At 49.1% G+C, this 25,424-nt stretch overlaps 2 protein-coding genes across 2 annotated transcripts in view; one reads left to right on the top strand and one right to left on the bottom strand.

Moving 5' to 3' along the window:
- ZFYVE26 (zinc finger FYVE-type containing 26) overlaps positions 1-9,702 on the top strand; it is a 60,566-nt gene extending 50,864 nt beyond the window's left edge. Inside the window, 6 exon segments of the mRNA XM_028505932.2 lie at positions 688-887; positions 1,727-1,868; positions 2,161-2,220; positions 4,000-4,182; positions 4,781-4,825; positions 7,622-9,702. Coding sequence (XP_028361733.1) covers positions 688-887; positions 1,727-1,868; positions 2,161-2,220; positions 4,000-4,182; positions 4,781-4,825; positions 7,622-7,825 — 834 coding nt within the window. The 3' untranslated portion in view covers positions 7,826-9,702.
- Positions 9,703-14,396: 4,694 nt separating this feature from the next.
- RDH12 (retinol dehydrogenase 12) lies at positions 14,397-25,087 on the bottom strand. Its single transcript, XM_028507368.2, has 7 exons — positions 24,810-25,087; positions 23,254-23,372; positions 22,592-22,747; positions 21,844-21,948; positions 20,561-20,770; positions 18,626-18,815; positions 14,397-16,540 (listed from the first exon to the last, which is right to left on the bottom strand). The coding sequence occupies exons 1-7, from the start codon at positions 24,875-24,877 to the stop codon at positions 16,438-16,440; spliced, it is 951 nt and encodes a 316-aa protein (XP_028363169.1). The 5' UTR covers positions 24,878-25,087; the 3' UTR covers positions 14,397-16,437.
- Between the last annotated feature and the right edge of the window lie 337 nt (positions 25,088-25,424).

The following is a 25,424-nucleotide window of genomic DNA, read 5'->3' as shown; positions in this document are numbered from 1 at the left end:
CCGGCCTGCCTTCTGTCTCTGTCGCTGATGCCCTGCCACGTGCCCGGGGAGACTGCACACGGTCAAGGGAACAAGACTCATTCCGTCCCAGCCTTGCTGTTTGACTGATGCTTGAGCAAATCCAAGTTGCTCTCTAGCATTGTTAAGTAATAGGATTGCTCTCCCCATCCAAAAGAGGTAAACTTTCATCTTGTCAGTAGTGGCATTCTTCAGAATCCAAGTAATGTAAAGGTAAAAAAAGAGGTAGGTGGTAGCTTCAGGGTAAAAATGAGGCTTGAATGCAAAATTCATAGGAATGAAGGAGTGTTTTTAGAGAAGATGCATGAGGGGAGAGGAAACAAGTTTCTCCCAGTCTGTCTGAGGGTTGCCAGTACTAGAGCACAGGGAAACTGAGTCATTCAGTGCCACAGTGAGAGTGACACTAAGTTGAATGGCGAATCAGCAGTGTCCTTGTAAAGATCTCTTCTGTGGTGAAATACTCTCCTACCCAAGGGCTCAGCCGGCCACTTCGCTGTGGGAGCTCTTGGACCTAGGAGTGACTGATACAAAACAGCAGCGCAGCTGCCGGTGGAAAGGGGTGCTGGCAAGCAAGCGTCATGGGTGGGAATCAGATCAGAATTCTCACGCCCCCATCTTCCAGTATCCCTTGACCTCCGTTGACCCGAACTCCTGTTTCCCCCCTCCTAGGACCAAGTCCGGGCGGCCATGACCTGTATTCGGTTCTTCAGTCACAAAGCAAAGACATACACGGAACTGGGAGAGAAGCTCTCCTGGCTGCTTAAGGCCAGGGACCACCTGAAGATCTACCTCCAGGAAACGTCCCGCAGCTCTAAAAAGAAGAAAACCCCCTTTTTCCGGAAGAAGATGACTACAGCCGATGTGTCAAGGTAGCTCCGGTCTCAGGGGACAAGTCGGGTGGGGCGGAAAGGGTGGAACTGAGCGTCTGTGGGGAACCAGCTGCTCTTGCCCATGCCTGACCCCTTGCGGGGGAACTATACTCATCTAAAAGGAAGGGTTTCTCGAAGCTGTGTCTAGCAGAAGCCTGGAGAGCCTACAGAGGAGAGAGCCGGGGGCAGTTGGGATCACATGTTACAAGCACACGGAACTCCAAACCCCTCCCAGTAGGCAAAAGGGGCCCTGCACGAGCTGGCCGCTGCCTGCGTCTCCACCTCCTCTCGCAGCTGCTGTCTTCTTCCAGCTGAGCGTCAGTCACGCTGGCCTCCTAGGGTCTCCCCAGCACACCCAGTCCTTCTGCCCTTGCAGCCTCTCTGCCTGCTGATCCTGCTGCTTAGGACACCACATCTAAAGTAAACACGCCACCACCATGACTTACTGCCTCACAGACCCAGTTGCTAGTTCTGTTCCGTGTTTGCTCACCATTCACCTTCTCTCAGCCGATGTAACCGGTGAGGATAGGGTTCATGTCTCTCTTGACTTCTGCGGTTAGCAGCACCCAGGTGCTCTGGAAGTACTTACTGATGCAGGCACTGGGCCTTGTCCAGTTGCACGAAGCACCTTCACTGTTGTGAGTCTGTGCAGGGCACCAGACCACCCAGTTTTGCCTTCTCATGGCCGCTCAGAGGGTATTTTGCTCTCTTCTCCCTCTACATCATTTCTTTTGCTTTTTCCATTGCTCTGTCATTATGATTTCCCAGTCACCCAGCCCTAGTCACGTCACTCCTGAAGCCCCTCAGGAGGCTAGACGGTGGGTCTCCTGTCACCGCAGGCACATGAACACCCTTCAGCTGCAGATGGAGGTGACCAGGTTTCTGCATCGGTGTGAAAGCGCTGGGACCTCTCAGACCACCACCCTGCCTCTGCCGACCCTGTTTGGAAACAACCACATGAAAATGGATGTCGCCTGCAAGGTACGCCCGATGTTTCAGGCCTCCAGCCGACTGCTCTCTTCCGAGCGTTTTTCACAGTTGTGATCGCCTGATACGATTTCTGTTGTTCGATGGCTGCCACCTGGCTGGAGTACGAGCCACAAGCCTGGAGAGCAAGTCCACTTCAATTACTCCCGCATTCCCAGTGCCTGGCTCTTAGTAGAGTCCCAATTAGTATTTTATGAATAAATGAATAAGTGGGGCCCACGTTCTTGTTTGAGGGGCTACTCCCGGGATCACTGCTCCTATAAGCTTGTTGCCTTCTCCTTTTCAGGTCATGCTAGGAGGGAAAAACGTAGAAGACGGTTTTGGAATTGCATTCCGTGTTCTGCAGGTATGACTGGATTGCTCGAGACTATGCTGAGGGCGGTCCGCACCTAACCAGTTCCGTGAGAGGTTATTTTTCAAAAATTTTTATCTCCAGAAAAGCAGATTTACGTGCACATCAAGGGTGAAATTAAGGAGGTGGCTGTTAGAGAACTGGGTCAAATTCAAGACTCTAAGCCACTTTGCCAAAGGCCAAAGGCAAAGTAACCAGTGACACATTCATCAAAGGCTGGCAAATAAACACCCGATACAAGTCAAGGACACTTCCCCATAACTGTTTACCTGCAGAGCCTCTGCTCACCCCGTCAGGGGAGTGTGGCTACAGGAGGTGGCCACGGGTGGGTCCTGCTCAGCACAGTGGGGGGACTGGCAGCCAGGGCTGCCCCTCCACCACCTGGGAGCTGGCTTGATGAGAACCATAGTTTGCCATGTGTAACGCACTGCCATGTATAATGTGCACCCACGTTTTTGGCCCAAACTTTCAGGAAAAAAATCTTTTGTTTTAATTTTTTAATTCAATGTTTTATTTGCTTATATTCAGAAACAAAACCGATTATCTTATTCCAGGGTATTATTATTTGGTATACAGATATCATTATTGCTTTTTTAGAGTTACACTTTTGATGCAGGGAGCATACATAAAAGAAAGAATTAAAAACATTTATATAGCCCTGGCTGGTGTGGCTCAGTGGATCGAGCACCAGCCTACAAACCAGAGGATCGCTGGTTCAATTCCCAGTCAGGGCACATGTCTGGATTGCGGGCCAGTGGGGGTACATGGGAAGCAACCACACACTGATGTTTCTCTCCCTCTCTTTCTCCCTCTCTTCCCCTCTCTCTGAAAATAAATAAATAAATAAAATCTGTAAAAAAAAAACATTTGTATAGATATGGAATTAGTACTACCCATGTATGATGTGCATCCTTATTTTTTCCCCTCAAAAATGTGGGCAAAAAATAGTGCACATTACACACAGCAAAATACCGTACAGTTTCTGTTGCCTGTGATTAAAGGCCCTGGGTACAGCTGTGTCACTGGAGCAGCAGCCAGAGCAGGGTGCTGGACACGTGGAACAGAGTGGTTTCTCCAGACCAGCCCCTGCCACACAGCTGCATGCAGGCACCTGGGGGGCCACCACTCTGGGCTGGCAGGGTCTTAAATGTAAGCATTAGTCCTGTCTCATGTATCAGTGGTTTCACGAACAACAGACGGATTTCTTTCTTCCCACCCCTTTCAGTGCTGGACAAAGCTCCCCACACACAGATACCCCTGGCGATCAGGCGGAGCAGCAGCTCCTCCCAGACCCTGTGGCAAGGGTGGTCCTAGACCAGGCTTAAATTTCAAGTGCGTATCTGATAGCTTCCAGCAAATCAGGCTTTTGGTGAATTGGTCTGTTTCCGAACACTAAGGCGCCTCTTAACAGCACCCAGGGCAGCACATACCTGCACCAGCATCCGTTTCCCAAGAAAAGGTGACTTAGGGAGAGAATGAACTGCTATTATGAACTTATTAGACTCTTTTCACAAAGTGACACAACAGCAAGTGAGATGTATGAGTTTTGATATTAAGGTTAAATCTTTATGCTTACTTCCTAAATGTCTGCTTAACTCCACAAAAGGAAACTTTTGCTTGTTTTTTTGTTTGTCATATGTGTCTTCCCTATTGTGACTACAGTCAGTATGCCTTACCTGCACCACCCATAGTGGGAGCTTTCTAAGTGCTGCCTTCTTTCCCGCTGCCGATGTCCCCTCCACCCTAAGCCCAGCATCCCATCTTCCGTTCTAGGACTTCCAACTGGATGCTGCCGCAACCTACTGCAGAGCCGCCCGGCAGCTGGTGGAGCAGGGCAAGTACAGTGAGATCCGACAGCTGCTCAAGTGTGTCAGCGAGTCAGGCATGGCAGCCAAGAGTGACGGGGACACCATCCTCCTCAACTGCTTGGAAGCGTTCAAGAGAATTCCACCGCAGGTGCGCTCATGCCCAGACCTCTTGGCTCCTCCCTCTGTTTTGGTGTCTTTATATCCCCCCTTCGTATTTCTGTTCCCCACAGTGTCCCTGAAGCTCCGCAAGGCCCCTTTATCTTTCTAACCCTTCCGTAATGCCTCACTCTAAGCAACCTTTCTCTGTAAAGAAAATTCATGGTAATGACCGCTCTACCCAGAAGGCAGCCCTCAGCATCCGTTTTAATGTTGCTCACACCTGGAAGTGTCCATGGCTGGCTGGCGTGAAGCTCCTCCCTGTCACTGTGGAGGAGGTCAAGGTGGGTCTGCACGTGGCCTTGGAAGCATGTGGCCCGTGAAATTGCCCCCCTGTGACAGAGCCACATCAGTTGTGAAGGCCAAAGACAGGCTTCTTGAGAGCTGTTCCTTCTCCTCAAATTCCTAGGCTTAGTGTTAGCATTAGGTTTTCTTTGCTGCTCTTACAGCAGGAGTTGAGTTTAAACAAAAGAGTGCGGCCGGCAGCCGCATCCTGGCGTGGGAACGGCTGGGCTGATGCTGGACTGGGCCCCAGCTCCCTCACCGGGCCCTTCCCCCTCTCACGACTGCTGTGTTTCTGTCCTGCACAGGAGCTGGAGGGCCTGATCCAGGCGATACACAACGATGACAACAAGGTGAGCAGAGCTGTCTCCACCCTGGTGGGCTCTCGAACACAGCCAAACACTTGCCTTGTCATCTTTACTCCTTGCTCCACATGACAGTTCCATCCAGCCTGGCATCTCAGCTTCTTCGTTCTCCAGAGCCGGAGCTGGGACCTGGGTCGGGGGTGGCGAGAGGGAGTAGATGGGGAATGCTGAACACTGACCGCGTGAGCCTTTGCCTTCGCATTTCTTTATCCCCAAGGCAAACATGTCCTTGGCTGCCCTTGAGTCTCCATTGTCTGTGGAGGTCTTCCCTCAGACAGTCCTCAGAGATCCCTCACATCCACCATCAGGTGACTGATCGAAGGAGGTTCTTCAAGTGGGCGGGCATTTCTTTTTTAAGATTCTTCTGTACTGATTTTTTAAATTTCTTTTAGAGAGAGAGAGAAACATTGATACGTTGTTCTACTTATTTATGCATTCATTGGTTGCCTCTTATATGTGCCCTGACCAGGGATTGAACCCACAGCCTTGGTATATCAGAACAATACTCTAACCAACTGAGCTACCTGGCCTGGGCTGGGCAGAAACTTCTTTATTCTGAAGGGAAAAGGGTACCATCTACAGTAGGATAAAGACCCCACCTCACCCTTAACCAACACATACCCACTGGGGTCTCATTCTCTAGAACAGGCCTTTTTCTGCCCCCCCCCCCACCGTGAGCTCTTCCCTGCCCAGCAGGAAATCCATGAACCCCCACGGCACACTGCCTTTATAAGGAGTGCCACCAAAATGAAAGTATTCCCAGCTGCTCCTGACGGCGGGCCCAATCCACCTGCCACTAGAGGAAGGCCCACAGGCTGGGAGAGGAATGGGAAAACAGCCAGACGGCATGGCCGCTAGCAGTGGGATGACCCAGCAGCCGAGTGGGAAGGATACTGGTGACAGGCAAACAGCTTCTTATGCAACCACAGACCGACTCCAGGGACAGTACTGCCAGTCCCTGGAGTACATTTTCAGGGCACTTTTCATTTAAGGGGTTAAGGCAAATAAGTTCTTAACGTTTCTTTATTTCTGCAACACCCGATGAGTTCCTATGGCAAGGATTGAATTCTGACATTCCGAAACGTGGAGGCTCACTTTGCTAGAATCCAAACGAGAACCTGCCAGCCAGGCCAGACACACAGGTTCCCTGAGCCCCAGACTGCGGTCCTTTCCCACGCCTCAGGAGTCTCCCACTCAACAGGATGGGGGCTTTGTCCCCGGGAAGGACACGCACTCAAATCTGCACAGGCATTACTTTTAAGGGTTGTTTCTTTTTTCAGCAGCTGTTTTACATACTTAAGTAATCTCGGGCCACAAAATCTTACCAAAAAATAGCTTTGTTTGGTTCCTATTCCAGCCTTTCTGGCAAAGTGCCCTCCTTCTCTAGGGAGGGGTTTCGCCCGCCAACCTGCATTAAGCGTGCACATAGGTGCCAGGCGGGGCCGCAGGCCTGGGTGAGCACTGCCGTCGTGGGGCAGCAGGCAGACGCCCAAAGGGCAGGACCTCATGATCACGTGAGTGAGCTCAGAGCACACCAGACCCCTCTGGCTCTGGGAGAGGGTGAGTAGGACGTGACAACTGGGCTTGGGAAAGAAGGACTGTGGTGACCAGGACGAAAAAGAACACGGAGCACCGAAACATGCAGAGGGACGCGTCCCCTCCAGCCACCAGGAGGGACTGTCACAGCCGAAAGGCAGCTTCTGGAGGAAGCTCTGAGGCCGCTTGCGAGGGCCTCGCTGTTGGCCGGCCTGGCACCCCGGCCAGTCGGGGAGGTGACGGTGAGACTGGGACCTGGGCGAAGGGGATCCCATCCTCCCCAGGCTGGGGATCCTGAGCCTGAGGGTGTCTGGAGCATAGGAGAGAACACCCCTTGTGCCCAAAACTGAGCTTCCTCTGATCCAGACAACAAGAGTTAGACCTTTTCTAATTACATTTACAAGTTTTATTCCCCAAATTTCTGTTAAAAGATTTTAAACTGAGCAGGTTAAAGACAGAAAAATCAGCCCTGGCTGGTGTGGTTCAATGGATTGAGCACCGGCCTGCGAACCAAAGGGTCACAGTTTCGATTCCCATTCAGGGCACATGCCTGGGTTGTGGGCCGAGTTCCCGGTGAGGGGCGTGTAAGAAGCAACCACACACTGATGTTTCTCTCCCTCTCTTCTTTCCCTTCCCCTCTCTCTAAAAATAATAGAATTTTTTTTAAAGAAAAATCAAGGAGCGGGGCCTGCGTGCCCATCCTGGGGGACAGGGTAACTGTTCATTCAGTCACTCGTTGTTCATTTGATGCGCACTCACTGAACCCCCACTACATGCCAGGCTCCGTGCTAGGCACCTGGAATGCAAGGGTAGAAAACGCAGACACTATTCCCGTCCTCATGGATCTTCAAGTCTAGTCAAGGAGACAGACATCAATTGAATAATCACCCAAGTAACTAAAGTCACAACTTGTGGGCAGCGAAGCCAGGAGGAAGCAGAGAGCCCGGGATGGTGGGGAGAAAGGCCTCAGAGGGGAAGAACAGCCAGGCTCTACCTTGCTGCTTGCCTCCTCCTTTTTGAAATTCTTCTTATTTGTAATAACTTTTACACTATAAAATAACACAGTGTAATAGCCTAGTGCCCAGGATATTTGAAGAGTCGCTACACTGTAGTAAAAGGTAAGAACCCAGTGACTAATGTGGCGGGCCAGACGCAATGACCAGTGTGCCTGAGTTCCGGGCAGCGCCGTGTTTCTTGGTGACTGGTCACTGATGTCTCCTCTCCTCTGTCCCCTGTGCCCGTCGCCAGGTTCGGGCCTACCTGACGTGCTGCAAATTGCGTTCCGCCTATCTGATTGCCGTGAAGCAAGAACACTCCCGGGCCACGCTCCTCGTCCAGCAGGTGCAGCAGGCCGCCACGAGCAGCGGGGACGCCGTGGTGCAGGACATCTGCGCCCAGTGGCTTCTGACAAGCCGCGCCCGAGGCGCCCTTGGCTCAGGCTCCCGGAAGTGACCGCGGGCAGCGGGCCCTGAGAACCGTGGGGCAGGGTTGATGGAGATGCTCCCACCTCTTTCCTCCCGTGCAGTGAGGCTCCCTGGCTCTGCCCAGGTCGGAAAGAGCTGGGTCGGACGCTACTTGCCGGCCTGGGCAAAGACAGGCCCTTTCACGCAAGTGCCACGTTTCTAAAACTGCGGAATCTGTGTGTGTGTGTCCGGAGAAGGCCAGTTCTTCCTACCTCAGAGTGAGTGAGTGTGTGTGCACGCCCCTGTGCACTCGTGTTTACGCCCGAGCATTTCTGAACAAACGCAACTCTTCCCCTGCTGAAGAGGCACTTTTATTTTAGACTACTGCTGGTCTGAAAACCTTCCCTGCGTTTTGGTTCTTAACCCGGGTCATCCTCTTTGTACACAGTCCCCTCTGTGTGGAGACATTCCAGTGGCTTCTCGTGACTACGAGGGTTTTATCGAGGATCATAGAGCAGCACCAAAAGGGTTGCCTCTTTTCCCCGCTTTACCTTCCCGACGTTCAGAGGTGGCTCTGGAGCAAGTGCTTCCTGTGGAGTAAAACTGCTCCGAGTGTCTCCTCTCAAAAGCACAAGGAGTTACGTAGTCTTTGGATGGTAGTCTGAGCAGAAGGCTCCTCCCTCCCTCAGGTGCTGGCATCTGGAAGCTGTGGCTGCACGAACAAGTGACAGTGACCGGGTCCGGAGCCCCAGGCAGGGGCAGGAGGGCACCGCTGCTCACATCCCGCAGGGAGAGAAAGGGGAGCCCCTGCAAATGGGAATGCAGGGGCGTTGCTTACAAGCTGCAGCTCAGAGCTGGCTTTTGTGAATATCCCTGCTGCAGAGCGAGAAGACGTGGCTCCCTCGGGGAGAGGCTGGGGAGAGGAGTGGTAGCCAGGATCCTCGAGTGGATGGATGGACCTTTCTATCCTATTAGAGCTACAGTCCTATTAGAACCCCTTAAATTGGTTAGGAAACCACTTCCTCTTCTCGCCTGTTTCCCTTCAGTCTCTTCGAGACCCCAGGACAGACAGGCAGGGACCTGGGGTCACTGAGAAGGCAGTGAACTTCTTTGTCTTAACAGAGGGAGTCAAGGGTTTGCTTTGGAGGGGGGCCTGCAGGCAGGAGTCAGACGGGAGGGCCATGAATAGGCCCCATCCGCTTGGTGAAACTACATCATGTGCTCCTTTAACATGGGCTCCTCTTCCCTCCTGAGATGTGACGGTATTTTAGAAACGGTCTGTCATCCTCAGTGACTTGGGTTTGCAGGTGGGAGACCTTGAGAAAAGCTCTGAGCCTCCCACCAGCCGGAGCTCAGGCTGTTGATCTCATGTTTGCTGCTGCGACCAACGGGAGCCAGCAGCAAAGCCAGTATCTCTGGTGCTCAGAGCCCTGTGGGTGTCCCTCCGAGCCAGGTGTTTTGATAGTAAAATAAACAACTATTTTGGGCATCTGTCAAATTCAAAGTTTTTTTCCTGTTAGCAGAAAGAGTGCAAACAAAATACTAGATCCCTTCTGGGGGAAGTTTGACAAGTGGCTTTTCCTTCTTTGAGTCATAGAATGCTCCTGTCTCCCAGGACAGGCCGTCCCCTGGTGTCCACTTGCCCCTCTGAGTCTGCCCTTTTGCACTGAACATAAGCACTTTATATGAATGGTTTGCAGATGTTGCAGCCTTTATGCTGGGATGTTAAACCAGATTTCCCTGACTTTTCCCTGGAACAAAATAAAAACCACTGACCAGACTGACAAAAGATGAGGGTAAGGCCTTTGAGCATCACGCTGTGGTCTCCATCAAGAAAAGAAAGAAACAAGCAAAAACCTAATGCACATGATGAAGGGCTGAATGTTTCCCCACAAACAGCCACAATAAAGTCTCTGTCCTACCAGTGCTTGGCTCTGTGACTTCTTGGTGATGTTGCTCTTACCCTTCCCTTTCTTTCTGCTCCACGTTCTGTGTGGAGACAAAAAGTGGGTGGGAAACGTCAGGTGGCTTTCCATTCTTGAACGTCTCTAAATGATTCCCGTTACAACTAATGACTTTGTCTCAAGTTTCCTGTGTATTAAAAACTATTGGTGTACTCCCTACTGCCGGAAGACTTTTTATTTTATTTTTTTGCTTCTGTTGGAGTAGTGGGTGGAAATCAGTTACACATTTATTAAGTGAAAAGTCCCTCCTGCCCTGTCCCCTCAGCCCAGTCCCCTCCTGGAGGCCACCAGTGTCAACACTTTCTTGTAGAGAGTTCCAGACCTGTTTTATACATAAACAGCAATGATAATGAGGTATTATTTTGTGGTGAAGATATGCCATCATTATTTAACCAGCCTCTATCAATGGACATCTTAGGTCACTGTCGTCTTTTGCCAGTAGAGAGTTACACTGCAGTGAATTATCTTGTCCAGGATAACCTGGGTGAGAGGAGACGTGCATTGGTGAGTGTGGCCAGCTGCCTTCCAGAGGTCACAGCAGACGGATGTCCCCCCAGCTGTGTAGGACAGTACCTGCTTTCCCACGCCCTTCCCTCCAGAGTTACCAAACTTTGTAGCTCCTTGCCGGTGTGATGAATGAAAAATGGTACTCTGAAATTTATTTTAATGCTGTTTGTCATTTTTTAAATTCTGTATCTTTAACATCAACCACATTGTGAATCTTTGAAAGCAAATGTCAGATCTTGGGGGAAGCAGGACTCAAAGTGTCTTCTCGCCACGTTCTCAGAGGGAGCGTTTTGCGGTGTCACACTCGGGCCGTGGAGAGGGACGTTGCTACCATTGTCTCCTTTCCCCAGAAACAAGACCTCACCCAGTTCCTTGGTACACACACACACACACACACACACGGTCATGATAGAAGCACACCTGAAAACCTCCTGGTGCAGATGTGGCACAAGGACAGGCCGCCACGAAGAACATGGGAACACCACACTAAATCTAGGACAGAGGACCACTGACGAGGGTTAGAAACCTGAGACACCCCAAAGTTACCAGATATCTTTGGCTAGAACCTAAGTAAAGCAGATCAAGTACCATTAGACTCTTTTCATACCCAAGCAACCGAATAGCAACAGTCACAGTAACCCTGAGGGAAATGGCCTTTTCTTGGCCATCATCCTCTCTTCCACGGTCGAGATGTTGACTAACCCATCCTGGAAAGTTCCAACCTTCCCCAACAAATTCAGCCAACATCTGGGTGCTGAGTGGCATCGTTGGTGGAGCGCTGCCCTGCCGCGTCTCTTCACGTTATTTCTACTTGGAACCCCTCCCTCACCACCGCTCTGCCCACTCTCCAGTCTTCTGTTGTCAGAACCCCTCTTCAAGCCCACTGCAAGTGCCATCTCCACTAATTACTTGCTTCTCTGGCTATACTTTCTCTGCATTCCACTTGAAGGCTGAAATTCTTCAAGGCTCCCTCTATTCTCTCCTGACACTCCTACACTCTCCCAGACAACCGCATAGTTTCAGCAGTCATCTTGAGTTCTAAACCAGATGTTTCTGCCTAAATTCTTCTCCACATCAGACTTGCTTTTTGACAGCTTTTTGGAACTCTCACCCACATGGCTGACTCGCACCTAAAAATATTAACACATCCAAAGTGTAGCGCATCCAAGTGTAACACACCCATAAACTTGATCTTCCTCCTTTGGTGGACATCAGTACTCATTAATGTCATCATCACTACTGAGCATGCTGCCCAAGTTACAAACCTCAGGGCTTCTCTGTATTGACTATTTCTTCCTCCTCCTTTTTCAAGAAACATTCCAGGACCTACCACGCATCAAGCTCATATCCAGTTGAAAGCCATGTCCTATCTTCCTACCTTCCCAGTCAGAAGAGCCTGGTCCTTCATCCTGATCACCTCACTTCAGGTCCTTGCCACCTCCTCCCCTGACTGCCACAGAAGCCTCTGTGCACCTCAAGCATCTGTCCAAAAAGTGTACCTCCCACTACTCCATGTGAACAAATAGTACTTCTAGGAGAATAAACAGACTTCCCTATAATCCTGAGGTATGAAAAGTCTTCTTAAGCAGATACAAACACCAGAATCCTTGGACCATTCCATTTTTTATGGTTAAAATATACATGACATAAAATTTACTCCTTCAACCCTTCTGTGTCACTTAGAGCTCTCCTGTTCCGCCCACTGGACAGTCAGTTTGTGCTTGTTATTTGATTACCTGATAGACCGTAAGCTCCTTGAGGGCAAGGCTCGTCTCTTGCTCACCTTCGTGTTACATACAAATTATTTGTGTGTTATTTTCCAGTATATAAAGATTTGTTTAATTAAACTATGGACTATAGTATAACCTGAATTAGTAATAGTTGAGAAAGTAAGTATTTTCAAGTTATCTGCCTGAGTCTTTTTTCTAAACTGTAAGCTTCTCAAAGTCAAATGACTCGTTTCTTACTTTCCATCCCGCCTCCTCCTTTCAGTTTCCCCGAGGAGACATACTCTTTGCCCCTTTGAGCCTGCTGCCTGGTGACGCATCCTTGGGGTCTTCCTCACACGTAGGACACTCGGTTCAGGAGGTCTTCTCTGATCCCTTCCCCCTCCCCCAGACTGAGATGGGCACTTCTGCCGTGCGTCCTTGTAGTACAAGGACAGGAACGGGAAAGAGACAAAGGAGACAATCAGAAACAAACTCTTTCTCTGATTAAACTAGGAGACAACTGTAAGAGAAATTCACAATACAAAGATTAAAAATGGATCGCATGACACCTCTTCTGATGTAGAAGGTGGAAAGGAAGAGACCGTGAGTGGGATGCAGGTAAGTTTGCCGGTTTGGTAGCAGAAAGGTGGAAGGAACTTACGGCTGATGGCTTTCATGTTATGTACGAAGTCAGAGGAAGACTCACCTGTCAGTGGTTTGAGGAGACAGTGGACTCAGTGGTGTGAGAATACGGAGAGGACATGAACCACGGAGAGGCGGTTTCACTGTGAAGCTTTGAACGCTCACCTGGGCTCCCGTGTGTTGCTGGGAATTGTATTCCAGTTGTGGAGGGGAAGCCAAGTTGCCCTCAGAAGCCATTTTCTGTGAGCATTGCTGGTAAAATTCCTAGAGACCTCAGAAGACCTTAAATTTCCACTCCAGTTACTCATGTTTTTTTTCCTCTTTCTAGATTAACATCCACTTTTGCACCTAACTTTGTATCTGTAATTTTGTATTCTCTTCTGAAAGATGGTCCCACAAATTATATACACTTCCTGGATCCATCCTGGGCCGTGGGCAAACAGGCAATGAGGCACACCTGAAAGCCCAGCTGGCATTGATGGCCAGTGATGGATGGTGGCTCGGGTCTGCCGGGGGTGTGATTTCCTCCAGCACCAGTCTGGGCATGTAGGAGTCAGAGAGCTGGATTCCTCCATGCTTCGCCTTTGCTAGAATACCAATGCCAGCCTATTGCCTCGATGTGGCCGCTGGAGCCAATTCCTTGCAGCCCGCGTGTGGCTTTGTTTCTTCCACCTACAGCCAGCCTCTCCAACAAGCATAACACCCCCACCCAAGCCCACGCCTCGTGCCTCAGTGTTTACAGAGCCTTTGCTCCCGCACTCATGGTCAGCTTGCTGTCCTTGCCGCACAGACAGCAGCCCTCACGGTCCTGGGCGTTGGTGTCTGCTTATTCCTCCAGCCCAGAGGAGACGTGGGGTCATCGGTGCAGTGCCCGCTCTCCACCAGCCCCGTCTTCCACCCTTGCATGGCCTTCTCCTTTCCCCCCACCCTTCCTCTTCTTCCCTCTCTCACCAGGTGTTGCAATGGGCCCAACAACCTGTGAGGCAACAGGTCTCAGGAGTGAACGTATATTGATTGCTTTCCCAGTATTCCCCCTTACCCCCACCCCTTTGCTCATTCATGTTGCCAGAATTTTCCGTGTGGGAATTAGTTGTTTCTCCCACCATGGGAAGCCATACAGCAGGGTGTCACACTCATTTTAACCGGGGGCCACATCAGCCTTGAGGTTGCCTTCAAAAGGCCAAATGTAATTTCAACTCCTTAGCAGTTAAGGAGTAGTTACATTTATAGAGTCCTAAAATTATTTTGGCTCTTTGATGGCAACCACGAGGCTGATGTGGCCCCTGGTGGAAATGAGTTTGACACCCCTGCCGTAGAGCATGGCTGTTAAGCAGGCGGGTGCCAGAGTCCGACAACCTGGGCCCGCTGTATGGTGAACTAGGCCGGTCAGTAAAATGAGGATAACAACAGTACCTACCCCAGGTGGTTCCTGTGGGGACAGCTAATCCTAATTAACCCAAGTGCTTTACATTCCCCACTGGGTGGGGTAGGTGGGACGGACCCCAGCTTCGGGTGTGGGAAGTGATTGGTTTAAGCTGATTAACATAGCCCGTCCTTGGCCATAGTGATTTGTTTACGAGGGAATCAGTATTTATTCAGGCCAACGGGGCACGAGGAGGTTTGTGCCTCCACTTTTTTCAGGAGAACCACTTCTCTTTCCCTGACTTGAGCAAACCAGCAGTAGAAAGATTTTTGTGAGATAACCAGGGAAACTTGAACTCCAAGTATTAAATGATACTCAGGAATTCTAATGTTGCTTAGCAGCTACGTGTCAACGTAAGAAATGTCTGAGCCTATAGAGAATTTTTATGAGTTTATTTCAGCCAAACTGATGAAATATTATGGGAAACAAAATCTCAACAGGTTGAAAAATGCTCTGGAGAATGGCAATTTTGTGGCTTATTTTATACATTTGAATCAAAGGAGGAGACATAAGGGGGTTACGTGAAATCCATTGGTGGTGGATTACAGAGGTAGGAGAAAACATGGATAAAAGGCAACTCAGAAACACATTGGTGGATAGAGGATAGTTAATAATTAACCTTCACAGCACATAGAAACAGGATGCAGGGAACAAGATAACAGGGATTCTGTGGTCTTGTGCTCTGGTGCTGGTGGTTGTGCCCACGGGGAGTCTAGGACAGAAAATTACTCTGACACTTCAAAGATACGTTATTCTAGATGCACAAGAACAATGGGCAGAGCTCACGGAAGGTAAAGATTGGCCCTTGCTGAGGAAGCTGTAGACTTGGGATGTGACTACCTGCTGTGACCCTCCCAGGTAGGACTCTGTGATCAGGCCACCCTGTGTGGTTACTTCTGATCACTGAGCTTGTCGTGTCCTTATTTAGACGCACATTAAAGTATTCACTGGTGAATGCGTGGTATCTGGATATCCCACTGCACCCCCTAAAAAATGTCATGGGGGAAATACAGATGAAACAAGGTTGACAGGATGTCAGTGTTGAAGCTGGACAACAGGGAGATTTGCGATACTATTGCTCTACTTTTGTCTATTTGAAAATTCCCATAATAAAAAGATTGTTTAAAAAAGTCGACTTGCTAAGGAAGAAAAGGACATTTTGTCACCAGATGCCCTTTGGATGCTTTAGAACAGGAACCAGTAACATGACCCCTTTGGTTAATTGGCTGACAGACTAGACACATCTCCCTGCCTCTTCTCGGTGACCTTTCGCACCTGAGGCAAGGAGCAGGTCACCCGAGCCACAGCACAGGAGAGCAGGGAGGCCAGAAAAGAGAAATTTCAGGTGGAGAGTTTATCAGGGCTTGGTGTTTCTGCATCCTAAGTGACATCCCCTATTCCCTCTGGCCTTGATCTACAGTGAAGCTCAGCCTTTGTGTCACTGAAGTCACTTCTGTCACGTCTTAGATAATAAAATGTGAGAGCTGGAGGAAACTTGAGGAAATACCCAACCAAAACATCTTATTTTACACCATCTCAATAATGCATCATAAGATGCGATATTATAAAAAGGTTGTGGGTGGTGCGTAGGGTGAGATGCTCCTCACTGAACGAGACGGCTGGCTTCCTCACTCTGTCCCATCGCTCTCCTGCTACCCTGAGAAAGTAAGAGAGCCGATGAGGTGTGCAGTCTGTCTGCTTCCTCTGCACACCGAGGTAAAGGGAATGCTTTAGGGAAGGAAGCCGTCTGCATGGTTGAAAGTGGGAAGGTCCATACTTACGCACTGGTATATGTCAATGATATCTCAATAAAACTAGAAAAAAATTTCAATGTTTAAAAAAGTGAAAAAATAAACTGGGAATGTCCAGTTTCACCCAGTGGCCCCAAGGTGCTCAGAGAAAGGAACCAAAGCTGGCCACGGTTAAGCTAAGATTTTCCTGAGTTGGTCCAGGCTCCAGAGATGTGACTAGTATTTCAAAGAAGAAAGAGATCAGTCAGGGAATTTGAGTCTATAGTCCCTAGAAATACATAATGCTGATGTTCCTGTCACCTCTGCTGAGCACGCTGGCTGGCGTTTCTGGTGTGAGGAAACCGACCCAAGAAGAGCCAGGCTCTTCTCTCCGTCCCCACGCTCAGCCTGACATCTGCCCACTCCTCCTGCCCCAAGACTGCGGCCGGCCGGCTCTGCGAGTCTTGGAGAAAATGCTCTGTGGGTGTGGACATCTCATGCCACGAGCCAGCCCCATGAGACGGTGGTGTGCAAAGGTCTCCAGGAGGGTCAGGAGAATCGGAGGAGGACAGGATTCGCAACAGCAGCCAGCCGGGAGGACAAGCCCTCAGGGTTGGCCTTCTCCTGGGTCCCCTTTCATTGTGGCGCAGACGAGACCTGATACAGCTGTGGCTCTTCAGCCAGCTCTACTTCCACTGGATTCCTAGGAGCTCACAGCTGACGTCCCACAGGCGCTCAGCCGTCTTGTTGTTTCGGGCCCTTGGAGACACCCAGGCCCTCTTGCAGTCACTGGAGGGCAGAGAGAGAGTATAAATATCCAGGAGTGGAAACAGACCGTCTGGAAAAGCATGTGGCCTTTCTCAGAATATGTTTCCAGATGTATAAAACATATCAGATGAAAAGAAACTAAATGTATTGAAATGCACTTTTTAGATATTATAATGAATCCATGACATAGTAATACATGGGCTCCGTTGTTAACAAGAGCCAGCCCTGGGCCTAATAAATGCTGGATTTCGAAATAGTGGCGAGCAGAAATGACATTTTAAGAAATCTACAGTAACTGCAATGCGACGTGAAAATACTACACTTTCATTGGTGACAAAGTCATAGGTATTTCTACTAATTGTACACATAATAAATAAATATGTGATCTTTAAATTTTTTTAAATAATAAGGAAATACCTGGAGTAAAAAGTGACACCCCTCCCTCACACTCCCTCGGACTCCCCCTCAGACTCCTTCGGAGTAACCACGGCTGCGGTTTGCTGCATTTGCTGACAGACTGGGTGACTGTATTTACGATGATAATGACACAGTTCTGTATGGCAGTTTTTCTCATGATGTTATAGCACCAACATTTTCTCACTAAGAGTTATTTGGAAATATTTCACTTAGTGAGAACAATGAAGAATATTTTATCATGTATGTAGGGCAGTGACATCAAATTTAGCTCTAGAGTAGCATTGTCTAATAGAAGTGTGATGTGAACCACACATGTGAGCCACAGATTTTAAATTTTAAATTTTCTAATAAAAAAATTTTAAGTGTATTTTAAAAAGTAGCCCTGGTTGATGTGGCTTAGGGAATCGAGTGCTGTCCTGTGAACCAAAGGGTCACTGGTTCGATTCCCAGTCAGGGCACATGCCTGGGTTGCTGGCCAGGTCCCCAGTAGGGAGCATGTGAGAGGCAGCCACACGTTGGTGTCTCTATCCCTCTCTTTCTCCCTTCCTTCCCCTCTCTAAAAATAAATAAATAAAATCTTTTTTTAAAGTGTATTTTAAAAAGTAAAAAATAGGTGGAATTAATTTTAGTAATATGTTTTATTTAACCCAATGTACCCAAATCAGCATGTGATCACCATATAAATTATTAAATATTTGACATTTCTATTCTCATAATCCGGTGCCCATTTTACACACAGAGTACACCTCAGTCTGGACGAGCCACGTCTCACGTGCTCAGTAGCCACGTGCAGCGAGAGGCAGCCACGCGGAAGAGCGCAGCTCTAGAGCCAGACTACCTCGGTCTAAAACCAGGGTCTACCACTTACAAGCTGTATGCCCTTGAGCAAGTTAATTACTCTATGCCTTGGTTTCTTCACCTATAAAATGGGGGGTAATGATATTATCTACCTCATAGAGCTGTGATAATTATATGAATTAATACATGCAAGACACTTAGAAGAGTGCCCACCACTTTGTAAGAGCTCAGACGACATTAGCTATTATTTATCCACCCCCAGTGTCGGACACTGAGGTTATTTCCTGTGCTTCACTTACGTATGGTGCACCGCAGAGCAGCCTTGAACGAAGCGAGAAGAGAAAGCAGACTGGGCTGAATCAAGTCACGGAAAAGGAAGGAGTTTTAATCCCAGGCTTCCCTCTATTCCCAAACTGAGTTGGTAAGACTCAACACTGAAAGTCTATTTCTGCATTCCAACAGATAGCACCGGTCTTGGCAGCACGGGGACAGTGGCCTTGCCCTGGTGCTTTGTGCTAAGTGGTATTGAAGAACACATGACAAAAGTCAGCCAAAAGCTTCAACAAGAAGAAAAAGGACCCAGAGAGTCTGCTAATGTCCTTTCCAAGGCACAATCAATAGAGACAGTCTTCTCTAACAGCTCTCAGAAAGCTATAAATCTTTCCTGGAAACTTGGCACACAGGTACACAATATTGCCACCAAAGCAATTCTTGCCAAGCTTCTAATGTAAGTTCCCTGGGAAAAGTAACAGCCTTTGGTTTGCAGACCCAGCTCGAACCTGGATTCTGCTATGAGGTACAAACTTGGCCGCCTGGGGCGCAAAGCCCAGGGAGTGCTGGGTCTCACTCCGCACGCAGGCTGGGGAGAGAACCTGCCCTGACCCCACGCACCTGAAGTACTTGCCGCTCAGGGGCTCCAGGCCCTCAGCCAGGGCGCAGTGCAGGCTGGTCTGTGCGCCCTCCCGTGCCGACTTGACAAAGGGTGAGAAGAGCCGCCAGAGCAGGCACAGCAGGAAGGAGTGCCGGACCAGCTCTGAGCGGACGATGCCTGGGTGCACTGAGTAGGTGGTGACCCCTGTGCCTAGGGCCAAGAGAGCACAGTTAGCCCAAGCGCACACTCCAAGCCCCCAGAAACAGCTCACCTCTTGTTGCAAAATTCACACGTGCAAAGAAGGGATCCAGGGAACAGAACCCCACTCCTAGCCAGGTACAATCTGACTAGTAATTAATTAATCTCTTCCAGAAAGATCTATAGCTTTTTCAGCCTTCTGTGCTCTAAAAGGAATGCTTGGTTGAAGTTCCTTCTATGTCAATGTCACCGTTCTCTGTGGCTTCAATATTGGTAATAAAAACAACATGTACTAGCTGCACTACTGTTACTATTACTAGTAGCAATAGTAGCATCAATTATTGACAGTGACATCTTGGGAATTTCTATAGGAAGGGCTCAAGGGCAGCAATCTGGCTGGATGGAGGAAAGCTAGTGTTTGGAGCTGCATTTGCGGGGCAAGCACCCTTTATGAGGTGTAGACTGAGGGGTGTTGATGGAGATGATAGGGATTAACACTCCCCAAGACACCCCTAGTGCCTCTACTATTTTTACTACTTATTATGTAAAGGGCCTACTATATGCTTTACCTGCATTATCTCTTTTGATTCTCAAAGAGGCTTGTGAGGTAGGTTACGTTAAGATGCCCATGCATAGCTGAATAAACTGAGGTTCATCACAGACAGGTTAAGCAAATTGCCCAAGGCCATTGCCTGGCAGGTTTCAGGGTCAAGGTCTGAACTCTGATGTAAATAGCATGGACTCCAGAGCTAGACTGTTTGGATTTGAATCCTGGCTCAGCTAGGACACTCGCTTGGTCAAGTTTCTTAATCTCTCTCTCTCTTTGTAGGCCAGAGGCCACAGTAGCACCTGCCTCACAGGAATGTTGTCTTAAATGAGTTAAGCCACGTATAGTACAGGGCAAACACAAAACTCTCAATTATTATTGTCATCATTATTACTTTTTAATGACTACCCCAGTCTTCTACCTTCTGCATTCTCATAGTAAATACCATTGTTCCCGAATTCTGCCTTATTCAGCGTAGCAAACGGTCCCCATGATTTGCAGACGTCAAAGGCGGTAGCTCAAGGAAAACTCCAGGAAATCACAGAATCATAGGACTTAGAGAGGCGTCACTTCATTTTAGAGTTGAGAAGGTGAGGCCAGGGAAGGTTAAAGGGACCACACACACACACACACACACACACATTCTCATATATATATATCCATATACACACATGGCTAGTATGTGATAGAGCAAGAACTCAGACCCAGGGGCCTGACATCCAGCCCTGGCTCCCTGGCTCCCAGCAGTGGCACCTCTGTTGCTCAGTTCCCCGTGTGAGCCTCAGCAAACGGCGTCAGAAGTAAGCACCCAGGGTTTAAAGCAGAGTGCCCACACTCCAGCCCTGCCTCCTTCACTTGCCGTATAGATTTGGACTGGCCACTTCTTTGGACCTCGGTTTGGACCCATATAATAATAATAGCTGCTCTGCCTGTTGCAAGTGGTTGTTTGTGAAAAATAAAATGAGATAATATATGAGTTGACATACATGTAAGGTAACTTTATAGGTTCCTAAACTTTATTCAATTTTAAGCTTCCCAAGGGCAAGAATTCTGTTTTTGTTCTCTTTAAACCTCATTCTCCTCGGTGCATAGAGCTACCACTGTAATGTGCGTGCTTGACATCCTGACTCCAGAAATTTCTGTGAACCGCTAATCTGGACTGAAGGCCCTGCTTTTGCTATCCAAACCCTGGCCCTTTCCCCGGACTTACCTTGGAGCCTCTTGGCCAGCTCACGCGTGAAAAGCACATTGGCCAGCTTGCTGTGGCAGTAAGCAAAACCCCGGCTGTAGCGCTTCTCACCCTGGAGGTCGTGGAAGCGAATCTTGCCAGCGATATGGGCCAGCGACGAGAGGTTCACCACCCGTGCAGGAGCAGACTCCTTCAGCCGCTCCAGGAGCAAGTGGGTGAGAAGGAAGTGGCCTGCAGGGAGAGCCAGTGGGGAAGACCGAAGAGTAGAGGGGCTGCCCCGGCTCAGGGAGTGGGTGCTAACGACAGGACATTGGCATTAGCTCACTATCTTCTGGGCATGAACAAATTTGTATGTAACTCAGTGCTAATGGTCAAGCAGTCTGAGTTAGTGGATTCCTTAAGGCAAGGGCCAGAGCTAGACGAGCAGTAAGGCCATATAGACTTAACCCGTCCTTGTTTGAACCTCTGCCCTTGCCCCAGTCAGAGAAAAGATGCTACCTGCTGGCTTCCAACCCCGCTATGGCCATGATCGCACAACTGTGGGTCCAGGCTTACCTGTGCACAGAGGGAAGAGTGGCACAATCAGGGAAAATAACATTTGTCTAGGATCAGAGGATATGTTCCATGATCTCCTCCTCCCTTAGAGCCATCACCTTGAACTTTGAACCCAGCCTGTCTCATACCTCAAGTCCTCAAGGTTTGCCTCCTCCATCAACCAACTCTTGGTTTTCTTAGCTCTCGGTTGTAGATGTGACCCCCACCCCCCACCCCTTGCAGCAAAACACAGATTCCTGCAGCCCCCATGCCTGGCCCTGCTTGGCAAGCCTGTGCTACCACAGCTCCATCCAAGAATGGCATTTTTCTTCCTGGTGTCTCCAAAGTTTGGGATTTCTATTTTTTTCTTTCTTTTACTCCTTTATTAAATTTATTGGGGTGACATTGGTTGATAAAATCTTATAGGATTCAGGTTAAAATTCTATGATACATCATCTGTACACTGTGTTATATATTCACCACCCCAAGTCAAGTCTCCTTCCATCACCATGTATCCCCCTTAAACCCTCTTGTACTGCCCCCCACTCCCTTTTCCCTCTGGTAACTTCTTAATGGCGTGGATAGAAGGATCTCACTTTTTTGGACAGCTCAGGAGAGGGATAGTAAACAAAAAAAACCCAATTGTCCAGTGTGGAACCCTGGCCTCTAATAGGACCACTGGAGATCCTCAGCACTGGTGTAAGACCATCATTATAGCTACAGAGAGCAAGGTGGGGTCAGCCTCCCTGCTCAGCCACTCAGATGCTTACCCAGGTGGTTGACTCCCAGGTGGGTTTCAAAGCCATCCGCTGTCTTGGAATATGGATACATCATCACTCCTGCGTTGTTGATCAGAATATGGAGCTGCTTTTCCTCTGTAACACAACCAGGGAGACCCTATAGTTTGCAAGGAATCTGCTAACTGATGCTCACAGACCTGAATATTTACATCTTGACTTTGGACCTAGCTTTAGTTACCGCTATCTTCCTGGACACCATTCATTCATTCATCCTTTCTTTCAGCAAACAAGTCCTGAATGCTGACTCTGGGCCAGGCCCCCTCTGCTGGGCACTGGGCATACAATGTAAAACGAGACGGACACTGCTCCTGTTGCTCATGGATTTCATAGTCATTGGTAAAAGCTGGTTATTTTCCAAGATTCAGAAAAATGTTGGCAGCAACACAACCTCATTTGGTGCCTGTGGCCACAGAAGGTTGCTTCTCAGGATAAAGAAGAGGGTGGCATCGGGGCCACACCCTGAAGCCAAGGTGCAGGCCCAGACAGGGAGTCGGTCCCTCCGACATTCCCGCTGCAGAGGAACAGAGATGATAAGGATCCTGCCCAACTTGTCCACCTGCCATCCCTTTGCCACTTTCCTGCCTGGCTGGTTCATGTGGCGGAACCTGTCCAGTGGAACCCATGAGAGTTCTGACGTAAGGGTCAGAGATGCTCTAGGGTGGAACAACCCTTCCCACACCCGGCTGCTCGCTTTTCTAGCTACCCACTAGGGCTTTACCTGCCAGAAAGCCCTCAGCAAAGGCTCGGATGGATTTGGTATCCGATAGGTCCAGTTTCCGCACCAGCACCTGGGAGTTCTTTGTGTCAGCTCGGATTTCACTGGCGGCAGACTCCCCCTTCAGTACGTCTCGGCAGGCAATGTATACTCGGGCTCCTGGGGCCACAAAAAGAAAAAAAAAAGAGCAACGTGTTCATGCCCTAAGCTGAAAAAGAGTGTGTAGTAAGAGAGCTTGGGACTGGCAGGCAGAGCACCCTCTAGCCCTCCCTGAAGCAGGGGGTGGCTATATTGCCGCTTCGGGACCCTCACTGCAGTACTGCTCATTCTTCTGGCTGTCAGCTCAACTCCAGGCTGGGGGCCCTGGTTTGTACACTCAGATATTTAATGTCGCTTAGTATCTCCTTTTAGAGTAACGGACTTGACCAATACTATACACGGACATCACTGCTTCTCTTACTTCATATAACAGGAAGGGGGCAGGGAGGAAGGAAGGTTTAGGGCTTCACAGTGAGTTGGTGTCACAGATGGGCTTGAATCCCAGGCTCCTTGAATTCCTGGCCAGAGCCTCCAAGCCCAGGAAAAAAGACAAGAAAATGTGGGCAGGGCAGAGCAGAGCCCGGGGGGAAGGGGCTGCCCGTGGGCACGGAACTGGAAGGACTTGCCTCTGCGAGCGAGCTCTCTGGCCGTCTCCTTGCCGATGCCTGTGTTGGCGCCGGTGATCACCACCACCTTCCCGGGAAGCTGCACGTCCGTTTTACAAACCCCACCAGCAAAGAACTTCCTACAGGCAAGGGAAACAAAAGCATTCATGCGCCATCCTCCCCAGTCCCAGACTGAGAAACATAAAATCCATCCAGCTTCAGAGAAGAATCTCTTCCCATTGTCACCAGGAGCCCTAAAGAAGCTGACCTTCAGGGGACACCTTCCCAGTGGGCCAGGGGTCTCCTGCTCTTCAGCTAAGGTTGGAAGGTCATACGTCCAAGAGCTACGAAGGGTCATCCGGGCAGACAGAGTAATTGCTCTTGAGCCGGGGCCAAGGGAGACCTTCCTTATTAGATAACAAAGATAACAAAGCTCTTCTCTCTAGAAGTTCCCAGAGGTCAGCTTCCTCCTCTAACCTGCATTTTAAAAAAAAAAATGTGCAAAGAGCATCAGTGGAATCAGTGGTCCTGAGCACTAGGTTTTCAAAAAGCAGCAACAGTCAATAACTGATGGATGAAGGGGTCCCACAGACAGATGTGGCTCCGGGGCTCCCTCTCCAGTTCTAGAAAGCCAGCCTCTTCAGAGGTTTTTTGCCATCCTACTAGAGCCTCCATTCTAGCCATCAGCACAGAGAGGAAACCTCCTTTTTCAGACTTCTGTAGGGAGAGTGTCTGTTTACATAGAGTTTACTTGAGAGGTCCCCAAAAGAGGATGGGAGGCGGACGCATGATTTTCTGAGCATTATTCAACTGCCAGGCACTAGGCTAGGCACTTTCCATAGGGAATTTATTTAAATCCTCTCAGCTTCTCTCTTATTATCCCTACATTACAGTGGAGAAAACTGAGGCTCAGGGAAGTTCAGACCACTTGTTAATGGTAGCAAAATTCAAATGTGAGCCCAGGTTTCTATGCCAGGACCTAGAGCAACACCCTGTCCCTGATAGGTCCGTGTAGCCTTTGTTATCATCAGCAATTTAAAAATTCTCTACTCACAACACACATTTCCTTGACACCTCCAGAAACCCCACACCAAAAGAGCCATCCCAAAACCTTCATTAGTTGAGGGAAGAGAGTTTTATTTCCTTCCCCAAATGCCTGGTACTTCACAATGAGTCCCTCAGCAATGACCACCTATGGTAACCCAGCAGGGACACCTTAACTAGAAACAATGAAGAAAGGAAGACCTTCCGAGGAACCCAAGGGAACAGAGTGAAAGAGCAAGGACTTCCACGTAAGGTATCTGTCGAGCTACTTAATAGGCATCCGCACAGCCTTCCAGGAGCACCAGAATGCAAATCAGCCCCTCCACTCCCGGCCCCAGGTGCTTCCTTCTTGTTTTCCTTCGTGGTATCCATGATTCCCTCCTCCCTTTCTGCTTTTTCTGCCCCGACTCTCTCTCCCTTGACCTCTATCCCTTTCTCTTCTTTCAGCAGCCGAGAATTCATCTACTTAAAAGTTCCATGGCTTCCAATTTAGGACTTTGTAAAATTACTGAAGTTATTGAATTAACACAAACCTGATGGATGGAGCCATCATGTACAGGAAGGAAAGGAAGGAGGTGAGCAGTCCCAAGATAACCATCATCGTTTCGACTTCTTTAGTTGCTGCTCCTTTAGCAAAAACAGCTTCAGCTCTAACTCTGGCTCCGGCTCCTAGTCTGGCTCCAACTCTTGGCTGCTTCTTGCGGCTTCTCCCACTTCTAGCGCCTCTTGAGCTCTCAGCAACAGCCTGGCTCTCAATGTAGCCCAGAATCCTATTTAAATCCGAGAGCTGTCAGAGCACAGCCTGCTGGGAGATGTAGTCCTGGAGGAGGACAACACAGGAAGGAGTAGAACCTCACACTGACCAGCAAAGAGAATGAGGGAAAATGGAGCAATTGCCCCCTAACTTTCCCATCCTTGATTATTTCTTTTGTTTAGGGAATGCGTTCTCTCCAACCACCCCCCACCTCTACTTCTGCAAGATAGAACATTTTTAGCTTTAGCAACAGACCCCATGATACTTGAAATGCAAATGTGATCAAAATGGAAAGACAAGGAAGAAACCCCCCGAAAAATGGTGAGAGAAGCCAGGACAGTGGTTTTCCCCTTGGTGGGGAAGGGGTAGAGATCAGGAAGATACACGCTGGGAA

This window comes from Phyllostomus discolor, chromosome 1, assembly GCF_004126475.2.
Source record: "Phyllostomus discolor isolate MPI-MPIP mPhyDis1 chromosome 1, mPhyDis1.pri.v3, whole genome shotgun sequence".
In the NCBI taxonomy this organism is placed as follows: Eukaryota; Metazoa; Chordata; class Mammalia; order Chiroptera; family Phyllostomidae; genus Phyllostomus; species Phyllostomus discolor.
Note: the sequence above shows the minus strand (reverse complement) of the source record. Positions and strands in the feature narration are given on the sequence as shown.

Excerpts from the sequence above, each read along its gene's own strand:
- RDH12 (XM_028507368.2), bottom strand. The coding sequence starts at position 24,877 with ATGATGGTTATCTTGGGACTGCTCACCTCCTTCCTTTCCTTCCTGTAC. Across the intron at positions 22,748-23,253 it reads CAGAGAGCTCGCTCGCAGAG|GAGCCCGAGTATACATTGCC; the intron begins GCAAGTCCTTCC and ends TTGTGGCCCCAG. Across the intron at positions 21,949-22,591 it reads TGCTGAGGGCTTTCTGGCAG|AGGAAAAGCAGCTCCATATT; the intron begins GTAAAGCCCTAG and ends GTTGTGTTACAG.